Genomic DNA, 18,591 nt, shown 5'->3' with positions numbered 1-18,591 from the left:
GAGTGATGCTTTGAGATATATGTAGGACTCGAATTACTTTGCTAAAAAAATGACAAACTGGACACTGACTGTTGAGATTTTCCCCAGCTCACAGTTAAATATACTGTGCAAATCATTGACAACATTGTTGATTAAGTGACTGGAAGATACTAAACCCATTCTCATATTCATAAATAGGTTTTATAAAAGGAGTAGATAATGCACCAAAAATGCTTCATTAGCTGGTAATACATAGAAAAATGGCATCTCATCACACTGATTTCCCTACGAACACATTGCAGTTAGTTGCAGAGAATACCATTGACAGGGATGAATGGCTATATTGGCAGTGTTTCATAAAATTAGATTTAGGCTGCTATTTTTATTCTAGATGAAATGTCTGTAAAACTGTCCTGTGGACAGTTTAATATTTCTTCTACATTCCATCTGAGAAGGGGACAAGAAGAAGATGCCTTCTCTTTTTTTCTTTAATGAAGATGGACTATGAGAGATGATGTTATGACAGAAGGCATTACTGTTGTTGAGAAAGAGCATAAGTTCAAATGTGGATGTGGATGATATGCTCATGCAGCATAAGGATCTTGTTTCCTCAGCCCCATGGCTCTTTAATTAATTAACATACAAAAGATATTGTTTTAACTTAGAGAAGTCTCAAACTAGACATATCAAAAAGACCAGATTCCACACAATTTCTATTTCAGATATAGAAGGATATCAAATATTTATGGATAATGGGATGGTTCCTGCAAACTTGAGGAAATTTTCACTGAATTCAATGGGAGTTCCACACAAGCCTGTGGAGAGTTTGCAGGATCAATCCCAAAGATCCGAGGTTGGCAAAACATAATTTTGCTTCATTTTAACTTCATTTTGAATCAGTTGGGGAAAAAAGACATTGAGAAATAGCTTCATTTGCCATTTTCCATGATTAAAATGTACAGATTATTTTAAAAGAACACTAGTCCCATCTTCACAAGTGCCACCTTCACTTTTCAAATGGCTAATAAAACTCCTTTATCATAATTATGTGCCAGCACAGGGACAGATTTGGTATCTTTTGGGGGTGGAGGCTCTTTTTATATTCCTACAACACAAACATCTGCCTACTCATCTGAGAAAGAAGTTAATCTTCAACTCTTCAGAGTTTGTATTACCATGATTAGAAGCACTGATAAAATATGATCTAACCAGTTCATCCATACTTCCTGTCTGGAATACCTCCTTAACTTCAGCACTCCCATATGAAAAATATAGTCTTCTATAAACATCTTTACAGTGATGGATTTAGTTTATGGCCAAAAAATTGCATATTTTTGTTGTTTATCTCCTACCACTGTCATATTCCATTTATCAATTATTAAAGTGCACCATTCAGACAAACACTAGAAAATTATGGCAAAACAACTGAATTAAGAAAATTAGAACTAAAGACATATTAGCATAAACCATGTGGCTCAATTGCATAGCACATTTCCTGAAACATATAATCAAAGATTAATGGGAATTTAAGTTGAATTCAAAACACCTCTTTCATATCCTTCCCCACTCCCTTTGTCTTCTTTGCTTCTTACATTAGGCTTAGCTGGAACTGGCTTGTGCTTGCTGTTTTCATCCAAATCCCTCTTAAAACTATAGTGCTTCTGTACACCGTTCCAGTGATAACTCACCAAATTAAAAATAGATAAGCTTAAAAGCTTGCTCTGCTTGGAGTTTTAATATTTATCCAGTGTTATGATGTCTGAATGGCACTGTCTGTGCATGATTTAGATTAGATGAGTTTAGGTGAGATTAGATTTAGAATTGTGTCTTCTACTTTGTTCGCCCAATATCAAGCATATTGTTTGACAAATAGTAATAATGATAAAATAGCTAAGTAGAGGACTGGAAATATGTATTCCATACTGTCCAAAGTACAGATGTACAATTAAAATGTTATCATTTGCCAATGGTTACCACACAATGGGGTCTGAGAGACCAGATTTTCCCTCTACTTACAATGTAAAATACCTACGGTACTTGCTTGGAAACCAAGCAAAAGTTAAATTTTCAGTGGCAACAACTGTACTTCCATTTAATTCTTTAGTGTACTTTCACAATAAGATGCCATTACTAGATTCCTGTGTAAGGGCTGGCTTAATAATGTGTGACAGATAATACAGACAACAACATCTTTATCCTACATTTTGTTGTCATAGATTATACCAAATTCTAAACAGAAAAACTGATCAAAAGTGGCACACACCAATATACAGCCTGCCCTCAAGATTATATGAGTTAGGCTTATTGAATGAATTAAAAGTACTAAGTAGTGGTGCAAACTGTTCTACAGCAATTTGAGAGAATAAGAAAGGGTCATCCTCAGAAAATGGAAATCCAAAAATTTACCAATTTACATAAAGGCCTAAACAGCCTTATCTAATACATCACTGTGAAAATGTTTCTATAACAAAGTGCACAAAATTGGAAATATATAGCAGTATTTGAAATCCTATAAAACAGTGGTTCTCAACCAGGGCGGGGGTACATCAACTCATCTAGATATTTGCCTAGTTTTACAAGAGACTACATAAAAAGCACTAGTGAAGTCAGTACAAACTAACATTTCATACTGACAAAATGAGAAAGTAAGCATTTCAGTAATAGTGCTGTGCTGTGACTTTTGTATTTTTATGTCTGATTTTGTAAGCAAGTAGTTTTTAAGTGAGGTGAAACTTGGGGTATGCACACGGGTGCTGGAACATTTTTATAATGGGGTACTGGTGATGGAAACCATGGATTTGGTGTTTGTTATAACTACTTCTAGCCAGGGGGTGCAGCATTACCCCAAGTTCCAGCACCCCTGGGTATGCAAGACAAATCAGACTTCTGAAAGGGGTACAGTAGTCAAGAACCACAGCTATAAAATACTTACATGAAAGCAGATCTTCATAGGACTTTGTCAGTTTTGTTTTTTAATATTGTTCTTTATAATCTTTGGAAGATATCAAGGCTTCTGTCTTTTAGAGTTTAATAGCTCTATAGGCATTTGGATTAAAGAATATTGTCTTGTATTTTACGCCAATTCTATACATTCTTACTCTGTCATAAATGACATTTGCTTTAAATAATTTTATATTTCCTTTAATCTATCTTTATTTTGACCAAGAGTATAAAATCATCAACAAAACAAAAATCAGAAACTGTTCCCAAATTAACTAATGAAATAATCTATCTTTAAATTATCTCCTTAATACATTCTAACATAAAGAATGTAAATCTGTGATAGGTAAAACCTGTGTTATTTTAACCTTTAGTCAATTTTATCTGACTATGAATGTGTTTATGAGAATTTTGATATAATATGCTACAACTCTGGTATTAATTGCAAATGTTTCCTTGTTATCTGTAACAAACACTTAAATAGAATACATCGTTCATATTATAGTTTCAAGTGTCTGCATAGGAGTATAGGTGCAATTTACATCTCTTCATCGCAATATTGCAACCAAAAGTCAACAGAGCAAATATGTCATCATGTATTAAATGTATGCACACTAAATTGCCATGCATGGACTTTAAAAATACATTGTAAAACATTTATTTTGGGGTCATTGCAAAACAATTTACTGTCCCTTTAGCTTTTATAATTCAGTATAACAGAGAGAGAGAAAATATGAGTGTTAGCCATGTATAGGTATACATAAAGTTGAAATATTGATATTTATCCTGCATAAGGGTCAGTACCCTGGAGAACTGCCCTAGGAAACCTGGGAAGGAACTGTGACTCAGATTAGGACCATTAGCCACTAGCCAAATCATTAAGTGTCTGGAAAAAGTTTTTGTCCCTGTTGCGGGGTAGCTCCCCCCCATCAAGCGGGGGTCAGGTTGTATGGGAATTGAAGTAGAACTGGGATGGCCCAAATGGCCTAGACTTCCCAGCCACCACAGTAGTCCTGGCTCCCAACAGTGTTGCCTAATGGTTGGGATCAGTGCAGCAGCCCTTTGGTGAGAGTCCATGGCTTAGTGACCAGAGTCAATGGGACCACCCTTTGTGGCAGGGTAGTGCAGCCTAGTGGCCAGAGTGCAATGGGCCATCCACCAGGAGTGGGCAGTGACCAGAGTATCCAAGCCTTCCCTACTCCACTGGATCCCAGCCCAAGGCCCTGTCTCCAGCAGCAGTATCCACCACCAGCTCAGCAGAGATCCTTACAAAACATGCTGAGTCAAGCTCGCTACCTCAACCAGATCAATGCTTAGTCCTCCTGGGCTACTTCCTATCCGTTCTTCCATGGCTGGTAGTTTCAGGGGTTCTGTGGTCTCTTCTCCATCTGTGGTATTGGGGGGTTGGTTGGAGCTGCAGCCCAGCTGGCCTCTGCATCCTGGAGCACTGGCAGTCCATCTCCAAGAGCCAGCAACTCACTTCTGTTCCCTTCAGCAGTCAACCCAAACTGAGCTAAGTTGCTCCCTTTTATATCCTGGTTCCAGCTGAAGCACGGCCCAGCAGGGATGAGGGGGTGTGGCCTTTTGGCCTCCAGAGTGTGATTAACCCCTGCTAAACCAGTGTGGGATAAGTATTCCCCATCACAGTCCCTCTCTGCTCACTTGCCTATGTGGGGAAACAGCAGTCCATGGAGCCTGCACTCCACTCCCCACCCTGTGTCTTGGGTGACGATCTGGGTAGGCCACAGATGGTAAGACTCCCACTGAGTTCAATGATTATTTGATTTGGCCACTGAAGCATTGTGTTGTATTCAGCAGAAAAATACGTGGATAGGATTATATTACATTAACTATATATCCAACATACAGGAGAAGTGCATGTGAAGGAAATGTTAGATATTTTATTTTGTTCAAGTGCACCCAGTAATGTGTCATCTAAGGGCATGTGGACACTGCCCCCCTGTTCAGACTATGGGGTGTGTGAATAGCCATTCACATTAAAGAGCTGCACTGTAGTTCCCCCATGTAGATGCTGCTGGTGTGAACTTACAGGTCTTGAGTTTGCACTAATGTAGTCCAAACTACTCCCTTAGTTTGAACTGCAGGGCAATGTAGACATGTAAGTTTACATCAGTATCATCTCTAATTTTAAAATTTTACTTTGCCATAAACATATTTTATAGCAATGAATATATTTTTACAAAATATATGTTCCGTGCAAAGTCTTCCGATCTGTAAGACTAAATTATCATTTCTTAAAGTTAATCACAAGTGCTTTTGAAAAATCCTAAGTAGGGACAGGCCACTCAGGAGTTATACCTTTTAATGTTACACAAAGCTAATGTGAAAAGATTTTAAAACAGGAAATTATTTAGAATACTGTATAATGAATATATTTTATTCACTAAGGCCCCAGTCCTGCAAGGGAGATCTTTGCAGGCAGACCTCTATGCTTATTTTCAGTCCTAAACTTGATACTTTTCTCCTTGCTGCCATCTCTGTTTATCGTGCGCTGAGGTTTCTGCAGTAACCTATGTACATAGCTGTGATCATAGCAGTCTCCTAGATGGTTTTCTGGTGGCATAGGCATTGATTAATCATCTCATTTTGTCACTTTATCTTTTTTAAAAACTTATATTAATTGAACTTTTCAAAGGATTTGGTTCCATTTTAAAGCCGCTAGACTCAAGTGAGCTTGACATTTTGCTCAATTTGTTCTTCCAAGTCTGGTCATAAACCTTAAAAAACATTGATACTTCATAATATTTTCCTTTAAATTTAATTATTTTTTAAAAAAATTACAGAATGACTATAAAAATGGCTTTACTACACTTACAGAACATTAACCCTCATCTTATTATGGTAATGTGAGCTGCAAACAAAATATTGGATAATTGTATCATAAATTGGTTCAGACACCTCTAGTACCTTTTGGACTGTTGGTTTAATTTAATCTTACAAAATTCTAAGGCAACCCAAAATAAAATATGTGCCAAATATATATTTGAAAGTCTTCTCTAAAAGCCACATTGCTATTAATTTGAAATAACAGAGGTTGCACGTTGGCTGTTCAGCTGATGGAGCCAGTATTTTGAAAGTAATTCATGATGGTAATTTCATTCACATTCACATTAGTTGAACTGGCTACTGCATGGTTGAATTTGTGCCAGCTATTAGTGCCAAAACAATTGTCATGCATTTGTGATATGCTAGTAAAAACATGTTCTATTTTGGACAATTCTGGAGTTGAAAATGTTGAATCCTTCCCTCCATTTGAACACAGAGGCATTTTTTTCATCCTTTTTGGAAAAACAAACATAGATTCTTGCCTTGACTTCTGTTGTCCATTAGGGTTTTTGTAATAACACTTTGAGCTTACACTAATGCAACTATTTGAGAAAGTGAAAGAGAGACCTGGTGTCTTTCACACTCATTTAATAAACACTGTCAGGTAATGGCAAATTTAACCACATAATGAATGGAAAACAGGATATTTTTAACTTCTTTGAACTGGTTTAAAGACTTTACAAATTCTTCAGTGAAATGCACTGACAAGTACGAAGACAATACCTATAGAGAGAATCCCCTGATCTATTGTTTTGGGTAAGTTACGCTTCTGTTGGCATAGACTGCAATACTTCCATTTGTGTTGTGCCTCACGCAGAACTATTTTAAATGTTTTCTGGTAGCATTTTTAGTTGCATTCTTTCTGAGCAGACAACTCTTCTACTTAAAAATATATAACAAATCATATTAATTAAAATGAATCAATCAGACAAGTTGAGTGGTGTTTCAGAATGATTCTAAGGGCCATAAATTCAAGTTAATGATTGCACTACTTCTTCCTGGGTTTGAAGAGGCTCCTTGATGCATTAGGGGAAGAAGAAAAAGACAGCCACCCTGTTTAAGAGCATTTATCTGGGTAGCTTGCTCAAGTAACTGCACAGACTTCTTATCCAGTCAGATGTTATAATCATATCATAAATCTGAGGATGAAGCAGGCAATCATAATAGTCATTCACAGTAGCTAATATTAATACTTCATTGTGCTGAAATGTGGCAGTAGAGTCATATCTATATGGGATAATAACATGTTAATTATTGCAAAACTTTGGTCATGGACATGCACCTTATATCGGTCTATTGAGAGTATATTTCATTGCTTTTGGTAAAGTGTTTCTTACTTGAGTAATTGAGGAACTGTGTGCTGTGTGAGATTTGACCAAACTGCAATTTAAGCGGGGGCAACCTTTGTCTGGCTTGCTGGGGGAAGGGATATATTGCTTTAAAGCAGGGGCGAGCAAACTTTTTGGCCTGAGGGCCACATCGGGTTTCGGAAATTGTATGGAGGGCCGGTTAGGGGAGGCTGTGCCCCCGCCCCCATCCGCCCCGCCTCTTGCTTCTCACCCCCTGATACTCCCCTGGGACTCCTGCCCCATCCAACCCCCTGTTCCCTGATGGCCCCCCCAGAACCTCTGCCCCATCCACCACCACCCCCGCTCCCTGTCCCCTGACTGCGCCGGGGACCCCCAGGACCCCTGCCCCATCCACCACCACCCCCCGCTCCCTGTCCCCTGACTGCTCCCCGCTGCCCCATCCAACCTCGCTTCCTTCCTGACTCCCCCCTCCAGACTCCTTCCCCCATTCAACCCCCTCCATTCCCCGCCCTCTGACAGCCCAGACCCCATCCACACCCCTGCCCCCTGACCACCACCCCAAACTCCCCTGCCCTCTATCCAACCCCCCTACCCCCTTACCACGCAGCACAGAGCACCGGTGGCTGTTACATTACAGCCGCACCACCCAGAGCGTTCCGCCAGTGTACTGCAGTAAATTACTCTCTATAACTGCTACCAGTGTAGCACATTCCTACACAGAGCAGCTTAATACACTACACCAGCAGCATGGCGCGGTGAGGCTGCGGGGGAACAGCAGGGGAGGGGCTGGGGGCAAGCCTCCCCGGCCAAGAGCTCAGGGGCCGGGCAGGACAGTCCCGCAGGCCGGATGTGGCCTGTGTGCCTCTCCTTTAAGGGTAGGGGGAAGAGAGAGGCACAGACGTTGCTACAAAAGCAAAGCAGGTTAGCATGGTGATGCTGACTCATCCCGCAGGGAACGGAAGGGCAGGGAGTTGATAAAGGGCATGCCCGGTGGGAGAAGCCTCCTTTTCCCCAGGCTGGGCAGAGAAGCACCCACCCTTGGAAGTGACAAAATACCAGGTTTGATTAGGACCTGCTGTGGGCATCATGCTACCTGCTCCTTTCTTTTCCCTCACCAGATTGGCCAAGTAGGGGTGGGGGTGGGGTTTCGCCTTCCTCACAGCCGGATCCGGAGGGCTTTGTTAGGGTGAGTAGGGAAGGGAGTTAAGCTATGATGTCGCAACTCAGTATGTGGGGCAGATGTCCAGTGCAGGTATTCTGTAGGCAGGGGATACAGTGACCAGATAAATGGCTTGGTAAAGGACTTAAAGGAGGTGTTTGGTAAAGGAGCAGAACAGCGGGGGCTCTGGGTGCCTATGACTGGCATGGCAGTGAGCCAGCTTCCCCGCTCCCTTATAGCCCACCTTAGCCCTCATTCAAGGGGGGGATGATAAGGTCCCAGCAGTGGGTTGGCTGGAATCTTGGTGGAAAAAGTAAGGACTGACAGAAGCCCCTGGGTAGATATTGAAATAATCATGGAGTTACCTGCACTCTACACTGTTATCTACCTGTTAGTCCCAGATATCTAATAATAAAGTTTCAGCCTGATTAAACCATATCCAGAGTCTTCTGTCCTTCTGGGGCATTGATTGTGTGAATATCAACCACCATGGTTTCAGACAAACATTAAGCCTCCTAATCTTCTTGATGGTTATATTGGTTGTTCCTTTCAGTGATCTGTCACAGAGAGGAATGCCCAGTGATTAAAAGATAAATGCACGCTGGTGACCAACAGATTATGAATAAATGCAAAAATGGGTTATGACCTGAAATAACTTTTAAAGTATTAAAACACCTTTTTGATCTGAGCACTTAGCCAGTTTTTAGGGGGTTGTGAGTTGTTTCTGTTAGGAGGAGAAAATGATGATGGAGTCAAGTATTTCTTTGTTGTGATCCTGATTATTTACAAAAAATGTAACCACATCCTGTTTCCCTGAATACCACTGGAATCAAACAACAGGAGAAAGTTATTTGCTCAGAATTCCAAGCCTTTTTCCAGCCAGCACTTTACCCAGAATGTTCTCTCTTAAGCCATGTCTACACTACCACTTATGTTGGCAAAACTTTTGTCACTCAGAGGTGTGAAAAAATACCCCACTGAGCCAGCAAGTTTTGCCGGCATAAGCCCTTGTGTGCACAGCACTATGTCAGTGGGAGACATTCTCCCGCCAAAATAGCTACGTCCACTGGTTGAGCTGATTTTATTATGTCAACAGGGAGCTCTCTTCCATCAGCATATTGCAGCTACACAAGTGATTTTACAGTGATGCAGCTATGTGGGTACAGCTGCGCTGTTGGATGCTTGTAAATGTAGACATGGCCTTAGTTTTTCTTGGGGTGATACTGGTGTTTTTCCAGCCATCATGGCTTCTTTCCTTCTCTGATATTTCTGCTGCTTCTTTCCCACCCACACAGATACACAGCTGCAACCAGATCAGTCCCTTGTGTTTATCAGACCCTTGAGAAACCGCATGGCTCAGCCACTGCCCAGACTTACATGCAGTCAAGTCATTGGGCAGTAGTTTTCCATTGTTTCAGCTATTATTAAACAAAGGAACATTTCATTGTGCCCTCTTGTAGCTTGAATGGAAAGTGGCTCCCCCACCCAGGAGTTTCAATGGAGTGGTGTAATTGCCCAGCCCCCAACATAATATAAAGTGTTTTTATAGTATTTGCAGGAGGGAGGGGAAGCTTGTATTTAACCTGTTTGATCTAAGCACAGAGGGCTAAATTCTGATTTTACTTGCACTGATGAGAATAACTCCCTTTAAATCAAATTATTTCAGATTTACACTAGTGTAACTGAGATCCAGATCCACAGTCTGACCCAAAATCTTTAGTAAAACATAAGCAACACAAACTACTCTAGCCTCTGAGATGTGGCTATTATTATATTCGTAATAATTACTAATTACTAATATTATTATTATTATTACATTAGTAATAATGCTTTTAGTGCTAGTGGTCTTGTTCTCATTTAGAGTTGCCATGACCATTTGTCCTGTGATCAAAGAAATTATAATATGGATTACCTACCTGGACTTGTCTTTATTATAAAAACTATTTCTCTTGGGACTCTTTGATCCTATGCCGAGGCTAAATTATTATACAAATTTGTGCAATGTTGTGATACTAGCTACAAATATGTTACTGAGAGATCTCAGAAAAGAACTACCTCCAACCCCAGTTACATTGGAAAGGGTTTAAAGACACTGGTTCATTCTATCTATGGATAAATGTCCCTTGCCTCCAAATGATAAGTATCAGGAGCCTGAATCTCCTCTTGCTTACATAGGTTTTACATCAGTATAACTTAACTGAATTTGACAGAGTTACTTAGACTATTGTTCAAGACACTATACAAAACCTGCTCCCAAGAGCTTTGACCCAGATTTTTAAAGATATTTAGGCATTGTCTAACTGATTTAAGAATCTAAATCTCATTTTCAAAATTGATTTAGGCACCTAGGAGCCTAAGTCCCACTGACTGTCATTGGTTCCCATTGATTTTCATCTTCCTCCACAGCTCATAGGTTGCAGTCATGGAGCAGCTGAAGCGACGCTTCGAACCCCCCCTATTTGCATTAGCTAGACCATCATCAAAATTAATCAAGCCATAGCAGAGTTCGTTTACTCAAGAAGAAAGGGGTATTACTCACCTTTCAGGATTTGGCCCAAACTGACTTTCAGAATTATGGGCAAGATTTTCAAAATTTGATGTCTAAAGTGAGGTTCCTAAATCCACATTTAGGCACCTAAACAATTGATAATTAAAGTTAATGGGAGCTGCAGGTGCTCAGCAGTGCTGAAAATCAGGCCAAACTTTAGGCATACAATGTATTCCTTGTATATAATAAAATTACATCAAAGAAAATACTAGACTCTATCAATTTCTACTTCCAATTGGAACCTCACAGGTCTCTGAAGTTTGACTAGCTGCTCAGGTTGAAAAGTTGCAACACTAATTACAAATTAGGAATAAAACAAATACTATGAGTCAACAGTGAGCCACCAGTTTGCTCTGTTGCCAAGAAGGCTAATGACATTTTGGGCTGTATAAGTAGGGGCATTGCCAGCAGATCGAGGGACGTGATTGTTCCCCTCTATTTGACATTGGTGAGGCCTCATCTGGAGTATTGTGTCCAGTTTTGGGCCCCACACTACAAGAAGGATGTGGAAAAATTGGAAAGAGTCCAGCGGAGGGCAACAAAAATGATTAGGGGACTGGAACACATGACTTACGAGGAGAGGCTGAAGGAACTGGGATTGTTAGTCTGCAGAAGAGAAGAATGAGGTGGGATTTGATACTATCCAACTTTCAACTACCTGAAAGGGGGATCCAAAGAGGATGGAGCTAGACTGTTCTCAGTGGTACCAGATGACAGAACTAGGAGTAATGGTCTCAAGTTGCAGTGGAGAAGGTTTAGGTTGGATATTAGGAAAAACTTTTTCACAAGGAGGATGGTGAAGCACTGGAATGGGTTACCTAGGGAGGTGGTGGAATCTCCTTCCTTAGAGGTTTTTAAGGTCAGGCTTGACAAAACGCTGGCTGGGATGATTTAGTTGGGGATTGGTCCTGCTTTGAGCAGGGGGTTGGACTAGATGACCTCGTGAGGTCCCTTCCAACCCTGATATTCTATGATTCTATGATAGTCTGTTGGACCCACAGTGGTCCATGGACCACAGGTTGAGAACCTTAACTATCTCTTAGCTGTCTTAAATGAAGGATGCGTTCATACATCAGTTTGAATGAGGTTTTAACTCAATTAATAATAAGGTTTCATCCAGCTTATAACATTATTTATACAATACTAATTTTGCTGAGTATTTATAAAGTATTAAATTGCAATAAAGCATATAACACTGACAGACTGGAGCTTAGTGCATGAGTCTCTACTGTATAAGCGAAAAGCTAATTGACTATTAGCTGAGGCTGTAGATCAGACCCAATCTCTTTCTCTCTCTCTCTCTCTAACTGTTCTCAGTGCCACTAGATGGGCAGAACACCACACCCAGGAGGTGTGTGGGTTGCATACATATGCAAAAAAGAACAAACACCAGACAGCTTTTTATGTTTTGCTTTTTCTTAGACAGAGTTAGCCTTATTTCCTTGGCAGTTAAATTAGTCAATATCCTGCTTAATCAAGAATCAATTAATGGTTTTATTAACAGCTGGAATCTGTTTTGACACTGATAAATAAAACATATCACAATCTGTAAAATGCAAAGGTAATTTTTCTGCATTTTATAGTTTTTGTAATTTGTTTTGCCTTTGTATGTGGTGGTAATCAATAGAACGTATATTTTATTTATTGGCATTTCTATAGACCTCATCACAGCAGTATTTCAGCATCTTATAAATAATGAATGAAACATCACAACTCCTTCTGATGAAATATATTATTATATAGGTGAGGAAAAGGAGGCACACAGCGATTAAAAGGTTTATCAAGATTACATAATGAGACTGTGGTAATACTGGGAATATTATCTAGCTCTCCTGCGTCTCCATCATGTACCTTAGCCACAAGACTATCCTTCCTTCGAGGGTAAGGATAATTTGGCAATGGTTGTCTTCTTTATACAGAATTCTGTAAGGTATATGTTAAATTTGGTTGTATTGGATTACAAATTATGGAAGTCTTAACCACTAATGCTTCAGGAAACACTTTGAAAAACTTTGTTTTGAAACAGTTATTCATATTGTTTACCCATTTTTACTAATGACTTTGCATGATATCAGGATATTTGCTTTGAGCAGGGATCGGCAACCTTTGGCATGCGGCCCACCAGCGTAAGCCCCCTGGCGGGCCGACCTGGTTTGTTTAAGCCACGTCTGTAGGTTTGGCCAATCGCAGTTCTCACTGCCTGTGGTTCGCCGTTCCAGGCCAAAGGGGGCTGTGGAAAGTGGCAGCCAGCATATCCCTCGGCCCGCACCGCTTCCCGCAGCTCCCATTGGTCTGGAGTGGTGAACCGCGGCCAGTAGCAGCTGTGATCGGCCGAACCTGCAGACGCGGTAGGTAAACAAACTGGCCCGGCCTGTCAGGGGGCTTACCCTGGCGGGCTGCAGGCCAAAGGTTGCCGATCCCTGGGTTTGAGGATCATCTACTCCTGCTGTCCATGAGATCCTGAGATCTAAGATCTCCTGCACGGTTTCTCTAGATTTTGCTATGTTTACTAGACCTTACATTTTTATTTAAAAAACGAAATTTCTAATCCCCTCTGGCAGTAAAGATACATCTTCACAATGCATATCAATATACTGCTATCATTTTGTATCAGTCTGCCCTCATATATGCACGTGAAACTCTCACTGAAGTCAGTGGGACTTTCAGATAAATATTCCATCTTTTTACCGAGGACAGAGTGGCTCGGTGTAGACAGTATTTATTAGCAGTTAGGAAGTCTGAGTTCTCTTCTTGGTACTGACCTTGATTCTCTGCATGACCTTCAGCACTGAAATTCTCTATACCTCAGTTTTCCCATGTGTAAAAAGTGGTGATCGTATTATTTACCCACCTTTGTCAAGTGTTTTGAGATTACATTATAGGCTCTTTGGTGCAGGGACTGTCAATATATTGTGATACAGGAGGGCCAGGGAGTAGTGGTAGAGTGTTAGAGGGGAAATATATAAGCTCAAGGCTAATTAAGGCGTGGTTCCCTGTAGACTAGGGAGGGTTGCTGCAGGTTAATTGGAGCACCAGTTGTCAATTAAGGCCCTGTCAGGAACCTAATAAAACCCCGTGCTTCAGGCAGTCAGAGGAGGACTGGGACTGGAATTGGAATGTGTGTTGTGATGACCAGAGAACTGAAGTAAGGGAGACTCCCTCCCCGCAGCATCTAAGGACCGAGGGTAACCCCACCTAAGGGGGATGAGGGAAACCCCCAGGGGTTGAGAGTGGCTGGGACTCAGAGTGAGGAGCAAACCCTCCCCTGCTTCCCTCCTCTGTCACCTCCCGGGCCGCTACCAGGGTCCTCAGTGCCCAAGAGCAGGGGTAAGGGGTGGCATCGTAGCACCCTCCTCCTCTACACACACAGACTAAGAAAAGTGCAGGACCCACCATGTGAACATTAGCCATCTTGTCACAATGTTATTTGTTTGTACAGTGCCCTAGCACATGATCCATGATTGGGGGCTCCTAGGTGCTGTCATAATAAAAATAAATAATAGTTTGTGGATGAAAAGTATTGGTAAGTGCTAAGTCATTATATTACTGCAGCCAATCAGACAGAAACTGAAAAGGAGAAGTTTGAATTTCCTGTATTCACCTCAGTAGTAATGCGGGGGCGGGGAAGAGGGTGCTTGGAGAGGTCACCATTTTGCTACTGATATCATACCAGAAACATTTAGGAATTGAATCTATCATCACTTATATGGCATTGCAAATGGATATGGCACTACAGTAAAATAGACTAAAGAGAGTCCCTGGTCCAAACAACATATTCTAAAAGCCAAACTTGTTTACAACAAAGTATAGACCCAAGACAGAGGGCCTTATTCCATTCTTACATACATCAGCGTAAAGCAGGAATAACTACCCTCATGTCAGTGGGATTCAGTATAAAATTGGTGTACATGAGAACAGAATCAGGCTCAGAATGAGATGTAATGCTATAATGTTAGTGGAACAGGTAGACCTTCAGGAGATTTTTGGAGGAAGAGGGGTTCCCAGTGCAGATGAATGTTATAGTCATGACATTTATTGGAAAGGTTTTCAATAGGTCTTTAGAAATGATCAAATACTCTTGATCTTGACAATGGAGATGTTTATTGCTGTTCTTTAGAAGTGAGAGTAAAATGGTGCTTACACTGTTATTGTATAAAGAAAACCCTGTTTCTGTGGAGTGGTTTGTGGAACTTTAGTAAAACTTTGCTCCATCATCAGCAAATTCAATTCTGCTTAATAAACTAATAAATATGTTTGAATGTCCTTCCTTGTGTCTTACAATAACTGATGTTGAAATATGAATGGTGCTAAATAAAAATAACTATCTGCACAGTCATTCCCTGCAGATGTTCCTAATAATGATATGAAAGGTAATATTATAAAATATGAAGAATATTTCTTAAAATAAGCCTATGTATCACTGATAGTGAAAACATACATACACAGAGAATGCAGTAAAAAGAGACCATACTTGTAATTAAAACATATATTTTCTATCTAGGGTGCTCTGTTGTTCACTTAGGATCCAATCCCAATCCCTTTTGTAGTCAATGACACTTTTGCGATTAATTTTAATAGGGGTAGCTAATCGTAGGTTAGAGTGGGTATCCATATGAGAGAAAGGGAAGATGCTTGTGTCACTTCTAGAGGTGACAGTGTATGTGACATTTTCAGAAAACTAAGCCATTTTGTAAGGAAGCTCTTTAAATTCATTTGTACCCTTTAACAGTATGATGACCTGCCACACTGTTCATGAATAGAGAATCCTGTGCTTTCTGATTTTCACTTTAAAGTAATTAACTCTGGGAAGTATTTGCCAACCTCCATCTCAAAAACACATGCTAGCTGCTCCACCTCTCTCTGTCAGTTTTGCACTGCTTCTGGTCAATTTGCTATTAAGGTGTGATACAAAACTGAAAGGGAAAATGCTGGGGCATAGACATAGGAGGAAGCTTGTCAGAGATTTGGCAGTTTAAATGCCAGAAGGCTTGCATAGGGTGTGATTTTTTTTTCTGTTCATATCTAGTGTGGTTCAGAAATTTCAGTTAACACAATACGTTTGGCAATAAACAGATGGTGTCTATTTTGAATTTTTTTATCAGTTTGTTTAATGACTGATTTGAAAAATACAGGGGAACTAACAAAAGTATATTTTCTTTTAGATGGGAGATGAAAGAAGATGGAGCTCTGGAAGAGGACGAAAAAGCTATGGTGGAACACCTAAAAAAAGTTTATTTCATACAGACCCCTCTTGCCTCAGAAGATAAAGAAGAACTGTCACCTTGAAAAGCGTTTGTGTAGCACTTTCTGCTGAATTAAACATTATTACAATAATTGTTTAGTGATAACTGAAAAAAATCCCTCTTATGCATACATTCAATGGCTAGAAAGCAGGGGAACTTGTATCTGGACGAGTAGCAGTTAGAAACTAAAGGATGTTGCTCTATTATTGCCTAGTCACCCCCTTAAAACAGCAACTGTTATGTGTGTGTGGTAGCCAAGAATAATGTGAAAATGCTGTGTTACACGGTAGGACATACCTTGGTGCAGCGGAAACAAGAAGCTGAAGGCCAAATGAGGAACTGTTTTTAAAGCATAAAACCACAGCATTATACATACTACTACTTTGGACATTTTCCAGCCTAAGTTTGCCAGTATATTACAGATGTCCTGTGGGCATCCAAGTGTATCTAACCCTATGTGGGTGTGCCAGAGGTTAGAGATCAGAGCTCAGGAAGCCTCTTCCCTAGTTCCATCCAAATGCACCCTTATGAAGGACTGCTCAGGTTAGTGGTGACAGGCTCCCCAAAGAAGGGGAAGATTCCCAAGACTGTGCCATGGACCTGACCTCTCACCTCAGCATCCACCTTTCTTTGTGGAGTGCAGCGGATACGCCCTTGTGAGTGACTGTAGCAGAGGCTGCTTTAGTGGGTGCTTCCTCGGAGAAATTGTGGCTGCCTCAGGCATACCACTCCCACTGAGGTAGAACATCTCCTCATCCACCATGCCATGGGGCTCAGACTTAAAAGCACATTGTTCACAACAGCTTTAAAGTTTAAAAGGCTTTAAAATGCATGCTTTTATTGAAAACAAAACAGTTCAAGTGCAGACAATGCTCCAAGAACCATCTTAACAGTGAACTGAGAAATGAAAAATCTATTTTTCCATCCACTGTTTCTTTCTAATGTAAGTATAGTTAAGTCCATTTTCAATGATAAACCCTTTACAGCTGTGTTATCTGATATTCATATCAGTCATAGTCAAAATTTGTATTTTCATCTGAAATCTCCTTCAAGAAAACCAGTTTTTAAAAGCTTTTTAGATGTCCCTGTTGTTGGCTGCAAGGAAGGGCTCATGAACATTGCTCTATTGTAAAAAAAAGCCAGACTTTTTTATACTTACTTTTTTGCTTTGGAAACATGGAGTTCTCGTTTCCCTTACTTTGCTGGAGAACACTGACAAGAGCTTAGTAGGGCTGTGAGCTGAGCTGTAGCTCTCCCTGCTCCATTTCCTAGGCAGGAGGAGCTGGTTCTTACAATCAGCACACAATGGGTCTGAATCTCCTCTCAGAGGAGTTTTTTATTGGTGTAACTCCATTGAGTTGAACAGAATTACTCCTGATTTACAATGATATAAACAAATGGAAAGATGGACCAGTGTGACCTCTCTTTTCCAAAGGACCTTGGTAAGATCACGTTAAGACCTAAATAGTGATGCTGCATGAGACTCTAATCTAATCCAATCTCCCCTGACTGGTCATATTTCTAATGTAGACCAGACATTAGACCATTTCAGATGATATCTGCATCTCATAGTCTTCCAAAGATCTTGCCTGGGTCCACCAGCAAAGAGGGAAATGAGGCATTGATATTTCTAAAGTGTTAAAAATAGAAATGAAAAAGCAGCCTTTTTTCACCTTGAGACAGTCAGTATACATCATAAAGAAGTGCTGGAGGGTAAAAACAATTTCTCCCTGCTTTGGATTTCGCTTTTAAAACCACAACTAAGCTTTTAAAGCTTGAAACATGGATAGCGAGATTCCCTAAAATGGTAAATGCAATATGCTGACAAATGAGGCATACATGCTCCTAGCCATATTAATAATATGTCAAGTGGTTGGAGGTCAATCAGCATACTTGGATTAGTCTGTCCTATTCTGTCAACTGTTATTTTACTGTGTAGAATAGCTAATTAATTTGTTATTGTATAGTCATACAAAATAAGGGCTTGTCTACACAGAGAAGTTGACTGAAATAGCTAATCCACAATAGCACCCCATGTGATGCTCTTATTCCAGAATAAGAGTGACTTTTTCTGATAAACTTTGGAAGTAGATTAAGGTAAACTGGAAAAAGGCACTCCACTTGGGGAGTTACTCTGGAATAGGTATAATGCTTTAAATTGACACCCTCCCTTAATCCAAAATAAATGTGTGGGCAAGCCTTAAGAAATACCATTCTCAATACCTCCCTTCAAAAGTTCACTCAATAGCAACCCAGTGGAAAACTCTGGGATAGTTACATCTTCCATAGTAGGGATATATATATTTTTAATCTTTACAAAGTAAAGCTAAAGAGATGGAATCCGCACTCTGAATAAAGTCTGAAAATGTTCACAATATCTTACTCAGATGTTTTTCTTGTGCAAATCTACTCTGTCTTCATAAACCTAAGAGTATAAACTAATTCATATTTGAAGCTGAAGTTTCCCCTAAACCATTAGTGAGGAATGCAGGTATAGTCCATATGAAGTGTTCCTTCTCACTGGCTCTCAAGATGTAATGGGGGAAATAACTTGTACTGAGCAGA

General features: G+C 40.3%; 1 protein-coding gene across 12 annotated transcripts in view; it reads left to right on the top strand.

Annotated features, from left to right (window-relative positions):
• The window catches only part of KIAA0825 (KIAA0825 ortholog), a 419,203-nt gene extending 403,086 nt beyond the window's left edge, over positions 1–16,117 (top strand). For 10 of the 12 annotated variants that reach the window (XM_073344491.1, XM_073344493.1, XM_073344486.1 and 7 more), the window contains one exon: positions 15,946–16,117. In XM_073344491.1, the coding sequence (XP_073200592.1) occupies positions 15,946–16,069 (124 nt within the window). In that variant the 3' untranslated portion in view covers positions 16,070–16,117. Of the gene's footprint in view, positions 1–12,526; positions 12,543–15,945 lie in introns of those variants that run through there. The other 2 variants (XR_012158966.1, XM_073344499.1) reach the window with 2 other exon arrangements.
• The last annotated feature ends 2,474 nt before the right edge of the window (positions 16,118–18,591 follow it).

This window comes from Lepidochelys kempii, chromosome 5 (genome assembly GCF_965140265.1).
Source record: "Lepidochelys kempii isolate rLepKem1 chromosome 5, rLepKem1.hap2, whole genome shotgun sequence".
Taxonomy (NCBI): domain Eukaryota; kingdom Metazoa; phylum Chordata; order Testudines; family Cheloniidae; genus Lepidochelys; species Lepidochelys kempii.
Note: the sequence above shows the minus strand (reverse complement) of the source record. Positions and strands in the feature narration are given on the sequence as shown.